The sequence below is a fragment of the Mustela nigripes genome, chromosome 6 (assembly GCF_022355385.1).
Source record: "Mustela nigripes isolate SB6536 chromosome 6, MUSNIG.SB6536, whole genome shotgun sequence".
Lineage (NCBI taxonomy): Eukaryota > Metazoa > Chordata > Mammalia > Carnivora > Mustelidae > Mustela > Mustela nigripes.
Window position 1 is genome coordinate 3,165,065 of NC_081562.1, and position 19,736 is coordinate 3,184,800.

Sequence of the window (19,736 nt, forward strand, 5' to 3'; positions counted from 1 at the left end):
TCGGCCGGTTAGCCCGTGACAGCTATCACCTTTTCCTGGGTCGAGCTGAGATGCCGGGAGCCGGCGCCATCCTGGTCGCTCTGGGAGCGGAGTTTAGTCACGTTCCGTCCATCCACAGTGTTGGGCAGGCACCGCCACCTTCGTCCCCAGGAATGACAGTCTGTCCCCGTTCCCTCCCCCAGCCCCTGGAAGCCTCTGTGCTGCAGTCACGTGGGGCTCTGTGTTTACTCCGCCGGGGCCCAGCGAGCATCTGTGACCTCAGGAGGCCCCTGCTCTTGCAGGAAGCGGCCTGGTAGGCGCACCGCCCCGCGCTCACGCTCCGTTTGCACTGCAGGGACCCCCACGGTGCGGCCAGCCGGTCGGAAAGCTGCCCCGCAGGCGGCGCCCCCGGGGCCTGGCACAGAGGGGGAGGCCCCATTCAGGAGGCGGAAGAGGCACCGGGACGAGCCCGGCCGGTTCGCCGTCGCCCTCGTCATCATCTACCGGACCCTAGGCCGGCTCCTGCCTGAGCGCTATGACCCTGACCGCCGCAGCCTCCGGTAAGGCCTGTTTCCAGAGGATTCCAAAGGGCTTCCCCAGGCATCCATGTGAGGACATTCCGCCGTGAGCCTGGGCCACGGCCACAGACCACTGCCCTGAGAGCCCCCGGGATGAGGTTCTGGGCATCCAGGTGGCCCTTCCATGGTGCTGCCGCCTAGCTGGAGGTGACCAATGCCCTGCACACGCCCCATTGCTCACAGAGCCGCGGCCACAGCCCAGGGCCTTGCTTGGGGACAGCGGCTGGGGCTCTGGCTCCGGGCCTCCTGGAGAGACGTCTACAGTGCATGCTTCTGGGGTCGTCGATGCACAGATTTGAGACAGGCGTCTTCTAACTGTGCCTTTTCCCGTGTTCTCACTTCTCTGCCCCAGGCTGCCCAACCGGCCAGTCATTAACACGCCGGTGGTGAGCGCCGTGGTGTACAGCGAGGGGGCCGCCCTGCCCAGCCCCCTGGAGAGGCCTGTCCTGGTGGAGCATGTCCTGCTGGAGACCGAGGAGCGCACCAAGCCCGTCTGCGTGTTCTGGAACCACTCCATCATGTAAGGGTGCCGCCAGCGTGAGGACCCTTCATCCTCCTACCCCCCCGGAGCTGGGCCCCGTGTGGGGTCTGCCATGGCTGCTGGAAGCTGGGACGGACGTCGGTGCAGCTGGGCGCCTGTTTCTGTGCAACCCAGACAGACGTGCCCGCACATCGTGCTGCAGACGGACTGAGTCGGTGTCGCCAAGCAGGCTTCCAGCCGGGAGCTGGTGGCCGGCGGGAGCGTGCGGGCGCCCGGCTGCAGGGGGCTCGTGCTGGGAAGCAGGCTTGGCTGGGCAGGGATCTCGCGGCTCCTTTACTTTCCAAAATCTAGTTAATGAGCGAGCAGCATCGTGCCGGCGTGTGAGAGACGCTTGGCTTACAGAGGCAAGAAAGAAGGGCCACTTCCATGGCGAGGGTCGTGCGAGGGACACACGAGGCGCGGCCGTCTCTCACGGCGCAGGACTGGATCTTAGCAATTAGCTGTTGCCTAATTACCCTCTGTGCCTCCGCGGTGCCTCTCATCCCCAGATCTTGGGGCTCTTGGCAGACACGTATTAGCCTTCACTGGCCATTTTACAGATGAGTAACCGAAGGACCAGAGAAGTTACTTGATTTTCCCAGAGGGAGGGAGGGCGGGGCTCTCTCCGAGCCCGGGACACACCCTTCAGCCCCTTGTCATTTGGGGCTTCCCATCCGTAACAGGGTGGTCATAATTGGGCCCTGCTTGCAGGCGGCTGCCGTAAAACATCGCGCAGTCTGAAGATGAAAGTGCAGAACCAACGTGGGGTATGATTTCCTGAAGCGCCTAGACTCCAAAGAAGGCTGAAGTACAAAGCAGCCCTTTTAACAACTGACTAATGTTTCTGACAAAAGGGGCGTGGGGTCCGGTTGAAGTTTTATTGTGAGATGACACAGAGACCGTGCACTTCAGAGGATTGCTTTAGGGCACTCCCCAACCATGAAAGGGAAGGGAGAGTGTGCACGCAGTCCCGACGGCCGTTGTCCTCACAGCACGCGGCGGTGGGCTGGGGGAGGCAGGCGGGCCAGCCTTGGGGGTGCGGGATGGGCTTTCCCAGGGGCGGCGGGGCCTCCGAGACCCTGCTGGTGGAAGGCGTCCCTCTCACGCCTGCCTTTTCTCTGCAGGATCGGGGGAACGGGAGGGTGGTCGGCCAAGGGCTGCGAGCTGCTGTCCCGGAACCGGACCCACGTCGCCTGCCAGTGCAGCCACACGGCCAGCTTCGCCGTGCTCATGGACGTCTCCAGACGCGAGGTGGGCGCGGCCCCCTGGGCAGTCCTGCCCTCCCGGCGAGTGTGTCCAGGGAGGAGTCCCTTTGGAGAGTCTGTGTGGCCCCAAATTGAGTCCACAATTTACGCCTGTGTTCGGGAGGGTTGGCTGGAATCTGCCAGGATTCCCAAAACAAAACTCCTTGGAAACTGTTTTTCAAAGGGGCTGGGTTGTAAATTAAAAACCCGGTGGCAGACCCCCAAGCCTCAGCCCAAAAAGAGAGCCCTGGAAGAGCCTCACTTCGAAGCCGGATTCTCTGTGTTCTCTTGGATGGTGCTGTGCCGGCCCCACTTTAAATTTTAAGGGAGAACAGAGCCGGCTGTCCGGAGCAAAGGGAGGGTCTCCCGTTAGCACCGCATGCACTGGCCCGGAGACAGAAGAAGGGGCTCAGTCAGGAGCCCCCGTGGCCAGCTGATGTTTAACCTCTGGCCTTTTCCTGGGCTGGGAATGCAAGGCTCCGGGAGCCTGCGGGTCAATAGAGGGAGCAGGGCCGCGGCCCCCGTGGGCGGGCGCAAGGTCAACCTGGGCTCTGACGTGTGCAGATGCTGGTTCCTAGGAACCAGAACAGAGGCCTCGGGGCTTCACCTGGCACCTTTTCTTCAGGACTGGGATGTGTCCCAGGAGGCCAGGTCATTGTCCCTCCCAAAAGCTCTGTGGCTTGCAGGTTCCTGTCACATTGTTGGGAGGGTGACTGCTGCTGATAGCGGCCAGGGAGACAATAGGGAAGGGTGTGGCCTCAGGTCTTCCCCTGACTGCCAGGCTCCCGTGGGCAGGCGGCACTTTTGAGCTGGGAGCCCCGGGGTCCTGGCCTGGAGGAGGTTAGTTATGAGTAGTCTCAGAGGCAGGAGGAAGCCGAAATTTAGGGAGAAGAAGTGGAACTAGAAGCGGGCTCACTGCTCCCTGCCCCGGGGCCTCAAAGCCAGTGCTGGTCCAACAGCAGGAGGCAGCCCCTGGGCCTCCGGAGAGCAGGAGGAGAGCCCTGAGCCCTGAGCCCTGAGCCCTCAGCCTCCGGGGCCCAACCCCCTCCCGGCTCCCCAGCAGCCCAGCTCCCGGGGAGCCGTGGCACACCCGCCTTCTGTGTGCAAGCCCCTCCCCGGCAGGCTGTGCATCTCCTGGATGGTAACGTTTATGTATGGAGGGTTGTTTTGTTTTAAACATTTTTTTATTGGAGCAAAATACACGGGATAGACATTCACCACCGCAGCCACGTGTCTGGACACCGTCCCGCTCCAGAACTTTCTAACGTCTCATTAATCCATTTGGTGTTTTCCGTGGTTTCCGGCAGCCTGAGAACCGTGTCAGTTGTGCAGGCTCTGCCCATAGTAAAGTCGACCTTAAAGTGCCTTTCCTGTGCAAAGCCCCATCCGGCCAGTCCTCATGTCCCTCCGCCCACCCCCCGCCCGCAGCACGGAGAGGTCCTGCCCCTGAAGATCGTCACCTACGCCGCCGTGTCCTTGTCGCTGGCCGCCCTGCTGGTGGCCTTCGTGCTCCTCGCGCTGGCGCGGACGTTACGCTCCAACCTGCACGGCATCCACAGGAACCTCATCGGGGCGCTCTTCTGCTCCCAGCTGGTGTTTGTGATCGGGATCACCCAGACCGGAAACCCGGTGAGTTCCCGGGCGCTGCCCCGGACCTCTGTAACTGACAAAGGGGCCGGTGGAAGTGACCGCGCCGGAGACCGGAAGTGGGTCGGCCTCGAGGGAGGCGAGGACGGGCGGCGAGTGGCGGCTGGCAGAGCTTCCGTGGGGGGCCTGAGATCAGAGCCCCTGTGCCGGCTAGGGGAGGGGGGGGGGCTGTTGGGCGGGGGGGGGGCCCTGGGGCGTCGGGTAGGGAGCAGCCTCGAGGCGGAGGTGGTGGCACAGCCGGTGGGACGGGCGCGAGAGCGAAGCCGGGAGCTCTGTGGCTTCCGCGGTGCCTGCCTGGTGGCAACGTGATTTTCCATTTTTCCACAGGATTTACAAAACACAGGGTCAGCACGCTGACCCTGGAGGGGGTGGGGGCACGGCGGGCGGCGGAGGCTGTGTGCCCGAGGCTTGACACACACACTTGGGCTCGCTGAATCCCCCCCGGCCCTGGGAAGGGGGAGCATCCCTTCACACGGGAGAGGCGCCCGGGGACCAGTGAGGATGAGCGAGTGCCCGTGGCACACAGTTCCCTCCGTGCGGGTTCCCTTACGTGTCCATTGCGAAATGGGGACCCTAGATCCCTGAGGCGCCGCGAGGCCGGCTGATGGGCACGTGTGTATGTGGGGACTCGGGAAGTCTGGAAGTTACTCTCACCTAATCCTGATCTCTCCGAGGGTGAGCCGTGGGCTCTCGGTGGGCCATTCCAATATGGCCAGCACATGCTGTTGGCAGAGCTGTCATTTCTTCCTTCCCCATGCGGCGAGGACCTGCTGGTTGTCTCTGAGTTCCGCCTATCCGAGACCCAGGTCCAAGAGGCCCTCCCGTCCCCGCCCAGGGAGCCCCCCTTCCTGGCACGGACACGAGTGGTCGTCGTAGAGTGTCACAGGCCAGAATGGTGTCCCGGTGGCAGGTTGGGGAGTCGTGCTTGGTTAGGGAAGGACTGACCATCCGGTGGGAGAGGTCCAGGAGAAATCGGGACAGGTTGGGGAGTCTGGTCCCCCAGAGCCTGAGGGTCCCTGCCGGGCAGTGCCGTGTTCCTTTTGCAGGCAGCTCGTGCCGCGGAGAGCGCAGCCAGCCAGTTAGGAAGCCGCCCAGAGGTCAGCAGAGCGGCAGAGGGGCTATCCTCATAGGTCCGCCGGGTGGAGGTGAGGCCCAGAGCCGAAGCCAGGACAGCGGGCAGGGCGGGAAGGGCAGGGGGCAGGGCGGGAAAGTGGGCAAGGAGAGAGGAGGAAGGGCGCCGCAGGTCTCCGGAAGGGGGACGAGCAGGGGGGACACCCCAAAGTGAGGTGGAAATTGAGACAGTGACTGGTCTGGGTGTAGCTGGCCGAGCCCTTGGAGGCCGAGGGGAGGCATCTCCCCCACGTGGCGGGGAAACGTGTCTGTGGGAGTGGGTCAGCCCTAGGAGAGGACGTGGCCTAAAAGGCAGAGAGGGAATGTTCTGGCTCGCTGGTCAGGGCCGCCGGCACGCTGGAGCCCTTCCTCCTCGTTTGCTGCCGGCAGCGGGCTCCCCTCGAGACCCTCTGGGGCGGCCTAACCTCCTTGGAAGGAAGGTAGGTGAAGGCAAAGTGTCACGGGAAGACGGCCTTGATGGCCCCGGGGCTTCTTAGCCGTGACTCGGGGAGCAGCGGGCCTGGCAGAGGAACCCCCAAGCGCAAACTTCCGTGCTGCTCTCCGGGGCGCTGCCCGTGGTGCTGGGCCGGGGTGGGGAGAGGCGCCATCGCCACATGGGGCCCTGCAGGGTTTCCGTGCATCCAGCCGGGCAGGGGGACCTCTCCCTGCCTGTCCTTATCAGCGCATCAGACAGGTGAAGCCTCATCTCCAAACCCTTCAAGCGTGCCCTTGAGTGGTCTCCACAGAGGCAAGCCACGCCTTGCAGCCACATAGCGCGTGTGAAAGCAGCGAGGCTGTCCGCTTCTTCCAGGCGCGGGGCGCGAGAGAAGGAATGCTGGCCGCGTCATTCGAGGGCCTTGGCCCCTTGCCTGGGTTTTATGGGTTTTCTGTAAACTCACAGTCCCGTCTCTGGGCGAGGTTTTTCATCTCCCAGATTACTGGCAGGTTGAAATGATTTATTAGGCATTAGCATTTTGTCTTTGTTCTGTTTCTGGAAAAGGTAGTACATTTAGGGCAAAAGTCTGTACACGTACAGCCCCATTAAATTTTAAAATGTATCTCTAACACTTCTTTTTTTTTTAAGGTGGTTTTGTGGGTTTACTTTTCACATGATTGAAGGCAGCCAGCCAGCGAGCCTCCTCGCCGCTGTCCCTTGTCTAAGCCCACTGTGCTTTGCATGTGGGGACCCTGGGAGTGGTGTGGGGCTCCCCCAGCCCCAGGCTCGCCCTGGCGTCCGGGGCAGACCTCCTGTCCCCCGACCGTGGGGTCCAAGGCGGAGAGCAGGTTGTCCGGTCGTAATGTGCAGTGCTGTCTTCCCTTCTGGTTGAGCTCCTGTTTCGCCCCGTGTCGGACAGATGTCAGGGCTAGGAGTTTCCTCCTCCGTCTCTGGGGTTTTGTTTCCGGGGAGAAGCCGGCCTGTGCAGGCTGACAGCGGCAGCAGAGGTGACGTATGTTCCAGCCAGCCTGTGCTTGGGTCAAGCTCCCCGCAGGGTACACTGGCCTGGCACCTGACGGAGCGGAGTGGCCTCCAGTGTGGGCCCCGGGGGTGGCCCGGTGTCTGTTGGGTGGAGGGTGGGCGGGGGGCTCCTTGGCGGGGACACTGAGACCCTGGGAGGTTGCACGGATGGTGTGGCAGCCAGGACTAGACAGAATGTCTCAGGAATGGGGCGGGACTGGGATGTGGCCTGGGGGTAGGACAGCTGCAGGTTGTGGGTGGGGCCAGGAGGGCTGTGACTAGGAGGGGCGGGCCAAAGAGTGGGGCGGGGCCAGGAGCAGCGGGCTGAGTGTGGGTGTGGCTAGGATGGACAGGGCCTGGGGCTTTCTCTTCCCTCCCCTCCACGTTCCCCTCTCCTCAGTGCCTGCCTGGCTTTTTAGGTCCTTGAAGGGGCGCCTGCTCTCCCCCAGCTGGGCAGCCTGGGGGCCCGGCCAGCGCAGCCCCTCCCAGGGGAACCCCCATGAGGCTGCTCTGGGCCAAGGCACGAGCTCTTTGAGGTCTGGCCTAGAGCACCTCATGGTAGATGATTCACACAGAGGCTGGACTCCCTGTGTCCGCGCCGCGTCCCCAGCCGCTCCCTGACGCTGCTTTCTTCCCATTCTCAGGGACACTGGGTTGGCTCGCCCGGGTCGGGAGAAGGCAGGATGCTGGACCTCCGCTGCCCTGTGGAGGTGGTTTTCTCTTGGGCACCGGCTGGAGGGCAGCCCTGCCTGGCGGAGGACAGGACAGACAGACACGCTCCCGTAGTCTCGTTTTGGCGGGAATCAGAAGGCTCTGTTAACTTGGTGGAGGCAGGAGGACCTTATTTGGCGGTGAGGTCACGAAGCACGAGGCTTCCCCTCCCTCTGGCCACTGCTGGACCCCGCAGACACCCCCACAGGGGTGCTGGGTAGCGGGTGGAGGCCACACCGCAGTTGGGCCCGCAGCCTGGGCTGGCTGCCTTCATGCTATTTCTTTTAAATTTAAACGCCTGGAGGAAAGAATCTGGAGCCATGACAGGAAAATACGTTTCCAGCTTCTAATGAAAACGCTAGAGGCTCTGTCCACCCCCTGTCCTGTGGCTGTGCTCACTCCAGGCGCCGATCTGGGTTGGGCAGTGGTCTCCCCCCACCACCCCCACCCCGGTGCCTCCCTCTCCGTCCTCTGCTCCACTCGGGGAGCAGAGACACGGCGCCTCACCGCCCAGCCGTTTCTGCGTGAATCACACAGAAAAACCCAACTAACTCGGTCTCCCTACTCCGACCTGCAGACCCTCACATTTGCGCAGTGCGCGGACTTGGTGCCTGCCCTTGGCGCCCGGCGCGCGTCTGGCCCCTGGTCCGAGGGGTGGGGCGGGCTCCCGCGGGGCCTGTGCTGAGCCAGCGCCCGATGCCCTCCCCCACAGTTCCTGTGCACGGTCGTCGCCATCCTCCTGCACTACGTCTACACGAGCACCTTCGCCTGGACCTTTGTGGAGAGCCTGCACGTCTACCGCATGCTGACCGAGGTGCGCAACATCGACGCCGGGCCCATGAGGTTCTACTATGTCGTGGGCTGGGGCATCCCGGCCATCATCACAGGTGAGGACTGGAGGAGCCGCCCTGCTGGGGAGGCCTGGGCCTGGGGACCACCACTGCGTGGGCAGCCCGCGTGACCTCAGCCCACAGCTGGTGAGCCCACACCCCTGGGCCCGGGCGGGCGAGCTCCCTGGCCTCCTCTGGGTACCACAGACACCCCACGGGACTGGCCCCTGGCAGAGGAGGCTCTCCCCGCCCTTGCACCTGTGCCGTGAGTGTGACCACTCGGTGCCCACTGCGGGGCTGCGTCTCTGGTCAGGGGTGGTATGGGCTCCTTGAGGGCTGAGTGCCGTCTCCTTAGGGTTCTATCTGTGGCACCTAACAGACAGAAACTCCACGTCCGCCCGGCTTCTGGGTGGATGGGTATGTGCACGTGTGTTGTCTGTGGTGTGTGTCTTGTGTGTGTGGGATGTGTAGTCTGCATAGTGTGTGTGTGTGTGTGTGTGTGTGTGTGTGTGTGTGAAGGGTCTATACGTTGTGGGGTGTGTGTGCATGTGTACCCTGTAGTGTATGTGTGGGGTGTGTAGGGTCTGTACGGGACGTGTGTATGTCATGTGCGTCGGTTGTGTGGTCTGTATGTAGGGTGTGTATGTGCTGTGTGTGGTCTGTATGTGATGTGTGTATGTAGTGTGTGTGGTGTGTGTGGTCTATGAGACATGAATGGGGTGTGTGTATATGGTGTCTGTGGTCTGTATCTGACGTGTGTATGTCGTGTGGGGTGTGTGGTCTGTATGTGATGTGCGTATATAGTATGTGTGCTGTGTGTGGTCTGTATGTGATGTGTATGTAGTGTGTGTGCTGTGTGTGGTCTGTATGTGACGTGTATGTGGTGTGTGGATCTGTATGTGACGTGTGTGTGCCGAGCTGGGAATGCTGCTTGTGGCCACGTGCCCCCTCAGGCCGGCCCTCAGGAGGGGCCCCTCCCGGGATGAGTCCCCACTTCCCTCCCTGCTGTCCAGGACTCGCGGTGGGCCTGGACCCCCAGGGCTATGGAAACCCCGACTTCTGCTGGCTGTCCCTTCGAGACACCCTGATCTGGAGCTTCGCCGGGCCCATCGGAGCGGTTATCATTGTGAGTCCGGGAGTTTTGCAGAGCCCACGATTCTTGGGGGTGTGGGAAACTGGGCGCGTGGGCTGGAAGAGGTTTTGGGGACCGGTGGGGTCCTTGGCTCCTCAGAGCAGCCCATTGGGCAGGAAGGGGTGATCTCATGGTGCTGAGGCCTCGCCATTGGACCTGCGGGTTCGTCCCACGTCTGTGTCTTCGTCCACTGGGAGGCAGCTCGGCGTCCACCCTCGGGAGGGTCCCGCAGGCAGGGGGGCGTGGGAGCCCTTCTCATTCCAGCCGTACCTGGAGATGCAGGCGGAGCCCCTCAGAAGCGTTGGGTCTTCTGATCTGTTGTGGCGACATTGACCAGCCGGCCACCTGACTTGGGTTTTTAAAAAAACGTTTTTCAGGTCAACACAGTCATTTTTGTCCTGTCTGCGAAGGTTTCCTGCCAAAGAAAGCACCATTATTATGAAAGGAAAGGGGTTGTGTAAGTGGGTCCCAGTGTGGGACTAAACGCCTAGCAGAGCCCCCTGAAGGCGCCCGTCTCCCTGTGCCCAGGCCCTTGGCCACCCCTCAGCTCAGCCCCGGGGGACATGACGGCCACGTGGATGCATCAGCAGGCTGCAGTGGGGAGAGGCGGGGGGCAGCGGGCACGTAGTGGAGGAGAGGGAGGGCGCTGAGCATGAGGAGGCGGGGGGCAGGCCGCCTTGGCCCATGGGACCCGGGGACAGTAGGGGTAGGCTCTGCAGCAGCTGATAGCAGAGGGAGCAGGATGGGGCTCTGTGCCCCTCGCCCAGGCCCTGTTAAGGGATGGGTGGAGGGGATGGGGGGTGGTGACGGCTGGGTCTGGGGAGGTGTGAGGGGCCGGGATGCCACGGGGAGGAACCCCGCAGGGTGTTGGGGCTCGGGGGTGCGGCTGGGACTTTCTGGGTTGGTGGCGATGGTGATGCTGTGGCCGCAGGAGTGGAGAGTGACCAGGTGCTTTAAAAAGTTTTGGGAAGTTAAGTGTTGGGGCTGATGGTGGGCCGAGAGGGGGCGGGTGGAGGGGAGGGCGGGGCCCGGAGTCACGCCGCCCCGCCCCCGGCAGCCCCCTGCTGCGGACCGCCTTCCTGCTGCTGCTGCTCGTCAGCGCCACCTGGCTGCTGGGGCTGCTGGCCGTGAACCGCGACGCGCTGGCCTTCCACTACCTCTTCGCCGTCTTCAGCTGCCTACAGGTGGGCCGTCCCGTCCCCGTGACCTGGCGGGCCTCGCTGGGGCCTCCCTTGGTGAGGTCATGAGTCGCTTACGCTACCTCCTGTCTGAAAGGCCTGGGGGAGATCCTGGACCGGCGTCCGGGGCAGAGGGGCCACGGCATGGTGGTCCCCGTGTGGCCGGAATGTGCCGGGGGCTCCCGTGACGCCAAGGAACCCGGGGTCCAGAGCGCAGCTCTGTCCAGGGCCTTCCCAGGGACCCCTGGGGCACTGTCCCTTGCTCGGCCGGTGCCGGGGCTCATCCTCCCTCCGCGGGGCAGTGTACATCCCACTTTTGTCTGCGGGGACGGTGTTGGCCATTTACAGTTTGCACTGAGGGCTTCCCAGCAAGTGATGTCATGTTGGAGATGCAGATGGATGGGGGTGTGGCTGGGACCAGCCCCCCCTTGGCCCCTGGCATGCTGGCTGCCCCGTCCCCGCTCCCCTGGGCAAACAGAGGCCCCGGGGAGGGGGCGCCCAGGGCGGGCCCCTCGTAGCCAGGCTGGCTCTGGGCACTCCGCGGCACATGGTGTGGCCGTGCTGTCTGCTTCCTTGGGCAGACGGATGTGCCCACCGGCCTGGCAGCCACAGGACCCTAGCTGCTTCGCTGCCAGCCCATCCCCGCCCTGACCAGCCGTCCCCTCCCTCCAGGGTCTCTTCGTCCTCCTGTTCCACTGCGTGCTCAACAGGGAGGTCCGGAAGCACCTGAAGGCCGTGCTTGCTGGGAAGAAGCTGCACCTGGATGACTCCGCCACCACGAGGGCCACCCTGCTGACGGTAGGTGGCACCCGGGGACCGGGGCGAGGCGGGGGGAGGGGTTTGCCCTGTGGGTCTCTAGACCAAGCATTCAACATAGCTGCCCGGTCTCCATTGACCCTGGCATCAGAGAGCCCCTTGGAGAGTGGCATTGAGCTTGATTCCATTCCTGACATCCGGGGAAGGGAGCAAGGTTCACTAGATGGGGTCCATCCTCATCACAGCCCCATTGGTCAAGGTCACAGAGGACAGGGCGGCAGCAAAAGCCGTGGCTGCAGGCAGGAAGACGTCCTCAGACCACTGCGGGGACTGGGGGTGCTGTCCTCCAGGCCGCCACGAGGCCTGTGTGCTCTGTGCTGGGTGGGGGCACCTTCAGGGTGCTGGCACCGGGGCTTGCTGTGGAGACAGAGCCGTCCTCTGCAGGCCAGTGGCCTCTGCTCCGGTGATAACCGTGCCCCCTCCCGCAGCGCTCCCTCAACTGCAACCACACGTACAGCGAGGAGCCCAACATGTTCCGCACGGCCCTGGGCGAGTCCACTGCCTCACTGGACAGCACCGTCAGGTCAGGCCTGAGCCGGTGCCCTCGCTTGTCCCGGGGGCACAGTGGGGCGGGGGGAGGCCCAGCTCTAGGGGCGAATGCAGGCTGCATTCGCTCGGAATGGCCCTAGTGGTGTGCCCTCCTGTTCCAGAGGGCGTGTGGCTCCCCACGCGCTCCGGGAGTCTTTCGTGGCAGCAAACCTTCCAGAGCCCCGTGGGGCCACCTTGGCACATGCGAAAGGTGCCCGGTGATGTTGGGTGGTCGTGTCATGTAAACCCCGGAGTGATGGTGCTGAGCCCACCCTCCTACCCCCTCTCTAGGGACGAAGGGGGTCAGAAGCTCAGCGTGTCCTCTGGGCCAGCACGGGGCGGCCATGGGGAGCCAGATTCGTCCTTTGTCCCCAGAAGCACCAAGAAGCACCATGGTATGTGTCCCCCGGAAGACGGCCCCTGGGCATCTCCTTCCTGGGCGGTCCGTGGGGGGAGCTTCTTCCTGGCTCTTGTCAGGCCCGGGGGCCTCTCGGTCACTGGACGTACAGGCTCAGAGGACGTCTGTGGCCCATCCCATTCAGAAGGTCCCCAAGGGAACGATCACTCCCCCGTGCCCAGCTGGCCCCACTCAGCCCTTGGCCTGAGCCTCCGGCCCTCCTGCCCTCCCCGCAGAGCAGGACTCGGACTCGGACAGCGAGCTGTCCCTGGATGAGCAAAGCAGCTCCTACGCCTCCTCGCACTCGTCAGACAGCGAGGACGATGGGGCGGAGGCCGAGGGCAAGTGGGACTCGGCGCGGGGCCCCGTCCACAGCACCCCTAAAGGTGAGGCAGTGTTGGGTGGCGTGTCTGAGGCCTGCCTCCTGTGATGGAGAGCAGCGGCAGCGGGGAGGGACGGCAGGGGTGTGGACAGCAGGGGGGAGGTGCTGGCCGGGGAAGGTCCTGTCCACAGCATCTGCAGAGCAGAGGCAGGGAGGTCTTTGAGGGTCTCTCCGGGAACCCCCACTTCAAGGACGCCACTGGCTGGCCCCGATTGTTGCTGGGGGGCCCGTGTTGAGGCGCTGGGGTGTTGAGGCAGGGCACTGTGGGCTGGGCCCCGCTGTCAGTGGTAGCTGCCCCACTGAGGGCGGCACCTCATCGAGGGCGGCACCGCCTCCGCCTCGGCCAGCGGCTCAGGGCCACGTGGGAGGCAGGCTCCCCGCGGAGGGACGCGAGGGAAGCTTTCAGGGGGGCAGGGAGTCCCCGCTGTTGACGGCCGCTCTTGTGCCTCAGTGGACGCCGTGGCGAACCACATCCCGGCCGGCTGGCCCAGCGAGAGCCCGGCGGGCAGCGACAGTGAGGAGCCTGGCAACCGGCCACGCCTGAAGGTCGAGACCAAGGTCAGCGTGGAGCTGCACCTGGACGGGGAGCGGCCCCCGGAGCAGGAGAGCGGCGGCCCGCTGAGGCCTGCGGGCGGGCTCCCCGGCCAGCCCCCGGAGCAGAGAAAAGGTGCTTTGGGCGTGGGGAGGCCGCGCTGTTCCTGGGAAGCTGGGGGACCTGGAAGCCCCTCAGCGGGGGAAGGGACAGGGTCCTGGTGGGGACAGAGAACAGAGGGGCGGGGCCGGGGTCCCAGCCGGGCGAATGGGTGGGGTGGAGTGCAGTTGGGGGCAGGACAGAGGTGCAGGTCCGTGGAGGGCGGGGCAGTGGGCGGGACGGGGCGCGGGGAGGGGGCGGTGTGGGGGCTGGGTCTGGGTGGGGTGCTGGGGGGGCGGAGTGCACGCTGGTGGGGGGGCCCAGCGGAGGGGGGGGCAGGGGCGGGGCACAGGAGCAGCCAGTGCGGTGGGTCCGGGTCTCCACGGGTCCGCTTCCCCGCACAGGGGTGACCCTTTGGGAGGGAAGAGCAGGGGCTCCCCTGGGCCCAGAGTCTGCTCCTCGGGTCCTTGCCCTGGTCGTCCAGGCTGACCACGACTCCCCACCTCCCCACTTCCAGGCATCTTGAAAAACAAGGTCACCTACCCGCCGCCGCTGACCGAGAAGAGCCTCAAGTCGCGGCTGCGGGAGAAGCTGGCCGAGTGCGAGCAGAGCCCCGCGTCTTCACGCTCGTCCTCCGTGGGCTCGAGCGACGGGGCCCGCGCCCCCGACGGCACCATCACCATCAAGAGCCCACGCCGGGAGCCGGGGCGCGAGCACCTCAACGGGGTGGCCATGAACGTGCGGGCTGGGAGCGCCCAGGCGGCAGGCTCCGACTCCGAGTGAGTAGCCTCGGCCTGGGCTGCAGGGCAGCAGGAGCGGCCCTGGCCAGCTTTCCCATCATCGCCTGCCCAGGGGACCGGTGTCCAGTCCAGACAGGAGCCCCCGGGGCTGTGCTGGGGTCTTGTGGAGGGAGGGGCTTCAGCGGGGTCAGGGGCAGCCCGCCGAAGGACAAAGTGGACTTCTGACCAGGGCGGGCCCAACTGCCAACATCCAGGAGGTGGCCGCATTGGCCAAAGCCCTAAACCCCTGGCCAGCCCTGGGATTCTAGGATTTGAGACCCTGTGGGACTAAGCACTTTGTAAGGATCTTAGTCCAGGAAATCAAGCCTCCGGGGGACCCCTGCAGAGGAACGGAGCAGGGATCTTGGCTCCAGACGGGCCTGCTGGCCTCCCCCCATGGCTCCTCCGTCCTGCAGACTTCTAAGGGAGGAGCAAAGAGTGGGAGCCCAGTCCTCTAGAATGGCGCTCTGAAAACTGAGTTTGGTTGCCCCACAGCAGGGCAGGCTGTGTGGACGCTGATGGGCATGGCCCTCCCGGGGCCCTGGTGTCAGGGTGCAGACTCGACTGCCCCCTCTCTTGCCTAGTGTAGCTATGTCCACGTGCGAGCTTGTCTCTCTCTGTGCCCCCTGACTGGGGGATTCTGCCCCCCCGTGTCCTGAGTTGGGGGGGATAGGTGTCTGCCCCCGCGTGACCCCCAGCCTGGCCCCCCTGCTGGCTTCACGCGTAGCAAGGGCCATTCTTGCTGACCTCCACCTGCCTGATGGCTTCTTCCCACGCACAGAGGCAGTAACGAAACTTCAATCTGAACCGTCAGGAAACCATGAGACAAGCCCACCGTCTCCAGCCAGGCCTCTGTGCTGCACTGACACACCCTTGGACCGTGGAAACCCAGGGGCCACTGCCCTGGCAGTGAAGGGGGCCCTGCAGTGGCAGCCCCATGACTGGTGTGACCCACAGTCCAGACACAAAGCCCTGCGCTGCCCCCAGGGGCTGGGGCCCAGCTGAACTGTGACAAGTGCCAAAGGCCACGGGCACAAGGATGCGTGTGTGGGCTCCCGGGCTGGCTCATCTGGATCCCGACTGCGGACAGAGGCAGAGCCGTGCACCGGCAGGCTAGGAATGGGCCCAGCACGAGAGCTGACAGGGCCGGAAGCTGCCAGGCCTGGCTTGCTGGGGTTCGGGGGTGCCAGGCATAGGCGGAAGACGGAGGGCCACTGGCCATGCGAGTGTCCCCTGCAGCACAGACCCCTGGCCGGTGGCCTTGATGGTCCTTTGCAGAGACATTCCTCGTCTCGAAGCAAACTACTGTCTTGTTGAAAACGTGTAGATACTTCTCTATATATTTGTACGGGACTCTGAGAAGGTGGAAAGCCTGTGTATATTTTGCATTTGTACTGTTGATACTCAAGAGATCCGTGGGATGATCTCTATTTTTTTATACAAGGAAGATTGCACAGTTGTACTTGAACTTGGCATGCATTGATGCAACTGGTGTCCCGGTAGATCGGAGTGGGAAGTGCGTCGGGGAGAGGCCGTCCTCGAACAGAGGCTCCTGCCCCTGCGCTCGGCCAGAACGCGGGGATTGTGTGGGCATCGCGAGCAACGGCCTGAATTCACGGCGCGTGTTTCTGGGACGTGTGTCCTCCGCTCCCCGCCGCCCCAACTGTGATGGATCAGAGACAGGGCAGCCTACAACTGCTGTAGCCTACGACAGCCTACGGCAGCCTTCGGCAGCCTATGACGATCCGTCCCACGGATCTCCCAGCAGCCTGCGATGGGGCGGGACGGAGGGAGCCCCCCCAGGTTGGTGGTGGAGAAACGCAGGTGACCTAGCTCTGGCAGTTCCCTGGCCACCCCCCATCCCGGACTCATGCTCAGCCTGCAGCGCCTCCCTGGCCCCTGTCCCAGTCATGGGGTACCACAGGTGGGATGTCTTTTGTTCCTCTGCTCCTGTTCTTGGTGGATCTTACAGTGCTCACATGTTCCCGATTTAGATGGAGGTGTGGGGCCTTCCAGGATGTCACATTCCTTCCTGCCAAATCGTTCAGTTCTTTGAGACGCCGAGGATCCCCGGGCGGGCTGGGGCCCCGCCCCCAGAACCCAACCAATTACTTCATTTTGCTTCAAATGGCCAATTGTGCAGAGGGACAAAGCCACAGCCACAGCCATGGTTACCAAGCTGTTTCTTGGAAGCTCAAGGAGCGGCTCTGCTATCCCACAGTGGGCACTTGGCACGGCATGGCCGCAGGGGCTGTGGAGCGGGGCCCAGAATGACTCAGACGCGTCTCGCTCTGGCGCTTTGTTCTTCCAATCAGGCGCCCGAACGCACGGTTAGCACAGCTGCGTCCGCATACGGGAAACCGTGAGACAGGCAGAGAACCCAGTCAAACGCGAAGATGTCTGCGCTGTGTTCTGATGGAAACGTGAGCGCTGTTCACGACCACACCGGGAGCAGCAGGTGCGGGGCGGGTCTCCGGCCACACACCGCACACAGGAGGGACACGACACTGCAGGGTCCACACGCGGGATGAATCACAAATGTGCCTTAGCGGGCGAGCGGCGTTCCGAAGGCAGAAGGGTGTCTGCAGATGTTTACCCGACCGGACCTTTTCCTAAGTACGAACAGTGAACACCCTCGAGTCGGGACCCCCCCCACCCCGCGTCCTCACTCGTCCACAGCTGGGTCCTGCCCCTTGAGCTGCAGTTTTCAATCTGATCACAATTGTTACCAAAAAACAACTGCCCGTTGTATTAAGACAGGAAAAACTGTAAACCTATTTTTGTGACTTAAGACTTTATGAGAAATGAGACACTGGAGATTTTTTTTTTTAACAAATGTCTATTTATTAATATTGGAAACACTGGAATTACAACACCAGAGAAGAGTCTGCAATAAATTAAGATTTTTGAATTTGTGTTTCTGCTGTGCTGCTCTTCCCTGGCCCCACTCCCTGAGCCAGCCGGGGACTGGACAGGGTGTGGGGGACAGGCCCTGGGGGAAAGGAACCGTACTGGAAATTTCTGTCCATCCCCCTAACGCAGTCGGGATGAGCAGAGCTTTAACTCTCTCCCCGCGTGTGCAGCACCGGCCCTGGGCCTCCTTCCCTCAGGGTCTGGGAACCTGGGGCAGTGGCGGGGCCTGGCAACTGGGGTGCCCATCTGGGAGACGGGAACAGGGGGATACATGTCCTACCCCTCAGCTCCACCCCCTTCAGCCTGCCCAGGGTCTCCTGAAGGTCGCCGGGGGTGGGGGGTTCGGGGGGTGGGGTACAGTCCTGGGCCGGCCAGCAGGCCAGCGCAGGGCAGTGCAGTCTCAGCTCATGAACCTGGCCTCCTGGTGCCCCCTGGCGGACAGCTGACGCAATGCACAAAGTGGCCTCCTGCACTTGGGTGGTGGCCTCAGGGGCACGCGGAGGGCAGGCTGTGCCCAACGGAGGGAGGGTGGCACCACCGGCTGGAAGGCTGCCATGGGCCCCACCACAGGGGGGGCCTGGGTGGGCAGAGCGGCCGCTAGGCCAGCTGGGAGCCTGGCGCTGGGCTGGAAGCACGGGCAGCCCCCCCCCAACACCTGCCTGTGCCCGAGACTCCCACCTGGCTGCCCTTCCTCCTGTTCCTGCTGCCGCTGCCCAGGCTCGGCCTTCCCAGCAGGACAAGAGGCCCAGCCACCAGGGCCGCGGATCGGGAACCCCGAGGCCCGGGAGGCTCCACGCTGTCCTGTGAGCTGGTGGAACGTGGCCGGGGTTTCAGTCCCTGCCTCGACCACCGTGGAGCACAGCGAGCAAGTGCGGAACGGGGGCAGGCCCGAGCCGCCCGCCTCGCAGGGCCTCCTTTATTGGGCTCAGCTGCCCTGTGGACGGCTGGAAAGCCCGGCCCTGAAGGCCTCCTGCTGGGTGGGGGGCAGGCAGGGAGACAGCAGCTCCCGCTGTCACAACGGTGTGGAGGGGAAAGTCTCTGCTCTGGGCACAGCCCCAGCACCCTGACCGTCCCTGAGGGCGACTGCGTTCATCCTGCCTCTGGGAGGGGGCTGGCACTGAGCTCTCAGCGCCCCCATGGCAGGCTGGCCTTAAAGCCCCCCCCAACGGTGCAGCCCATCGGCCCCACTCCGGGTCCCACTAAACGATGGCGGGGCCCACCCTCCTCGCTCCCTCTGCCCCAGGCCGGCAGGGACGGGCCGCCAGGAAGGCTGGTCTCGCCAGCAGGCTGCAGCCGCCGCACCAGAGCTGAGAGGTGCCGAGCGGGGTCCCAGGCCTGGGCCTCCCTTCCTGGCTGCACGGGACGGCGGCTGCTCTGCTCCCAACACACCGCGTCCTGACGTGCTGGGGACAGAGGTCTTAGGCGCCCACCCCTGCTCCTGAGCCGCTGCACAGGACTTCCTATTTTAGTATATGTGCTGCTGAAGCGAGCACTGCACAGGACTTCCTAAATCGAACCCCCATCCCTGACTGCCACCACGCCCAACCCCACAGCCCACCTGGTCGCCCATTCCTTCCCCACCTGCACCTCAGACGCCAGAGGGATTTTCTGTTCAAAAACACCTGCCCCCTCCCTCCTCTTCAGAAGGAAGCCCTCCTCCCACTGTAGCACTCTGGGGCTGAGATGACCGTCACCCCACTCTGGGCTCCTCCCTTGTGGTCTGCGGTCTAGGACCTGCCTCTGTGGGCGGCAGGCGGGGGCGGGGGGGGAGGGTACTGGATGGCTGGCACTCAAGACCCCAGGCTAGACCTGTCACCACCAGAGGCCCTCAAGGGTGGCAGCTATGGGACAACCTTCCCAGGTGCTCCTCTAGCAGCACTGCTAGAGATAGGCTACCTCTGGTCTAGAACCTTCTGTCCATAGAAGACAGGAAACCACACTTCTGGCCCCCACAGAAGCCTGGCTCAGTGCACCAAGAATGTGTCGGGTATGAGGCTAGTGAGAGGAGGGAGCCCAAGCTCTGTCCCTGGTGCCCAGCCCCCACTGTCAGGGCAGGCGAGCTGGAGGCAGGGGGCTCACGGACACCCGGCCCCCACGCGCCCCGCAGGCACTGAGAAGAGAACGAGTCGGGTCCCAGGCATCTGCCCACCTCCCACCCGCAGGGCCACCCGGCCTGGCAGAACCCTGACATGCACAGAGGCAGCAGGGGTCACGCTGGGACTCCGCGGGGGTCAACAGTCCCCCTGGGCCACAGGCTGCCCCGCACAGAGCGCAGGGGGCTCTGAACATCTTCACACTTCTCTGCCAAGCAGCTCCCGGCCTGGCCTGCTGCCCTCTCACGGCGACACACAAGCGTGCCCGCACCCCCATGCTGGCAGCTGTGCGTTCTCCCAGCGCCACGGGGAATCCCTGAATCCCTAGTGTCACGGCGTGACGACACTAGGCCTTTGGGAGGCACTAGGCCATGAGGGTGGCCCCAGGGAGACCCCTCGTCCTGGCCACTGGGGCCACAGTGCGAAGTCAGCCGCTGGCGAACCACAGGGGAACCTCAGCCAACCATCGGTCCCCACTGCCGTGAGACATAGACGTCTGTCGTGTGTCCGCCGCAGGAACGGACACCGCCTGCCACCAACCCCCCCTCGCTGGGATGAAGGCCCTTGGTCCTCCTGGTAGCCATGTGACTGCAGCAGAGGCACCGGGCACTCAGCAGGGGGAGGGACGACCTCCCCGCAGCTGCCCCCGCTCGCATGGCCGCGGGGCACCCCTGCAGGCCAGGACTCGGCCCAGGTCCCACCACTGTTGGCCCTCCCAGGGGAAGGAGAGTGTGGCGGGAACGGGGGTGGGGGGGCTTGTGTCACTCGGCCGGAGCTGTGCGCCAGAGGCCCGCACCCCTCAGGAGACCCCA

The 19,736-nt window shown here is 64.1% G+C and overlaps 1 protein-coding gene across 1 annotated transcript in view; it reads left to right on the top strand.

The window, feature by feature from the left end:
* CELSR1 (cadherin EGF LAG seven-pass G-type receptor 1) overlaps positions 1-19,654 on the top strand; it is a 130,864-nt gene extending 111,210 nt beyond the window's left edge. Inside the window, exons 21-35 of the mRNA XM_059401768.1 lie at positions 335-539; positions 910-1,077; positions 2,202-2,328; positions 3,750-3,950; positions 7,958-8,132; positions 9,089-9,201; positions 9,585-9,664; positions 10,265-10,391; positions 11,058-11,183; positions 11,630-11,724; positions 12,021-12,124; positions 12,363-12,512; positions 12,960-13,175; positions 13,657-13,918; positions 14,700-19,654. Of these exons, the coding sequence (XP_059257751.1) occupies positions 335-539; positions 910-1,077; positions 2,202-2,328; positions 3,750-3,950; positions 7,958-8,132; positions 9,089-9,201; positions 9,585-9,664; positions 10,265-10,391; positions 11,058-11,183; positions 11,630-11,724; positions 12,021-12,124; positions 12,363-12,512; positions 12,960-13,175; positions 13,657-13,918; positions 14,700-14,724 (2,174 nt within the window). The 3' untranslated portion in view covers positions 14,725-19,654. The remainder of the gene's footprint in view (positions 1-334; positions 540-909; positions 1,078-2,201; positions 2,329-3,749; positions 3,951-7,957; positions 8,133-9,088; positions 9,202-9,584; positions 9,665-10,264; positions 10,392-11,057; positions 11,184-11,629; positions 11,725-12,020; positions 12,125-12,362; positions 12,513-12,959; positions 13,176-13,656; positions 13,919-14,699) is intronic.
* The last annotated feature ends 82 nt before the right edge of the window (positions 19,655-19,736 follow it).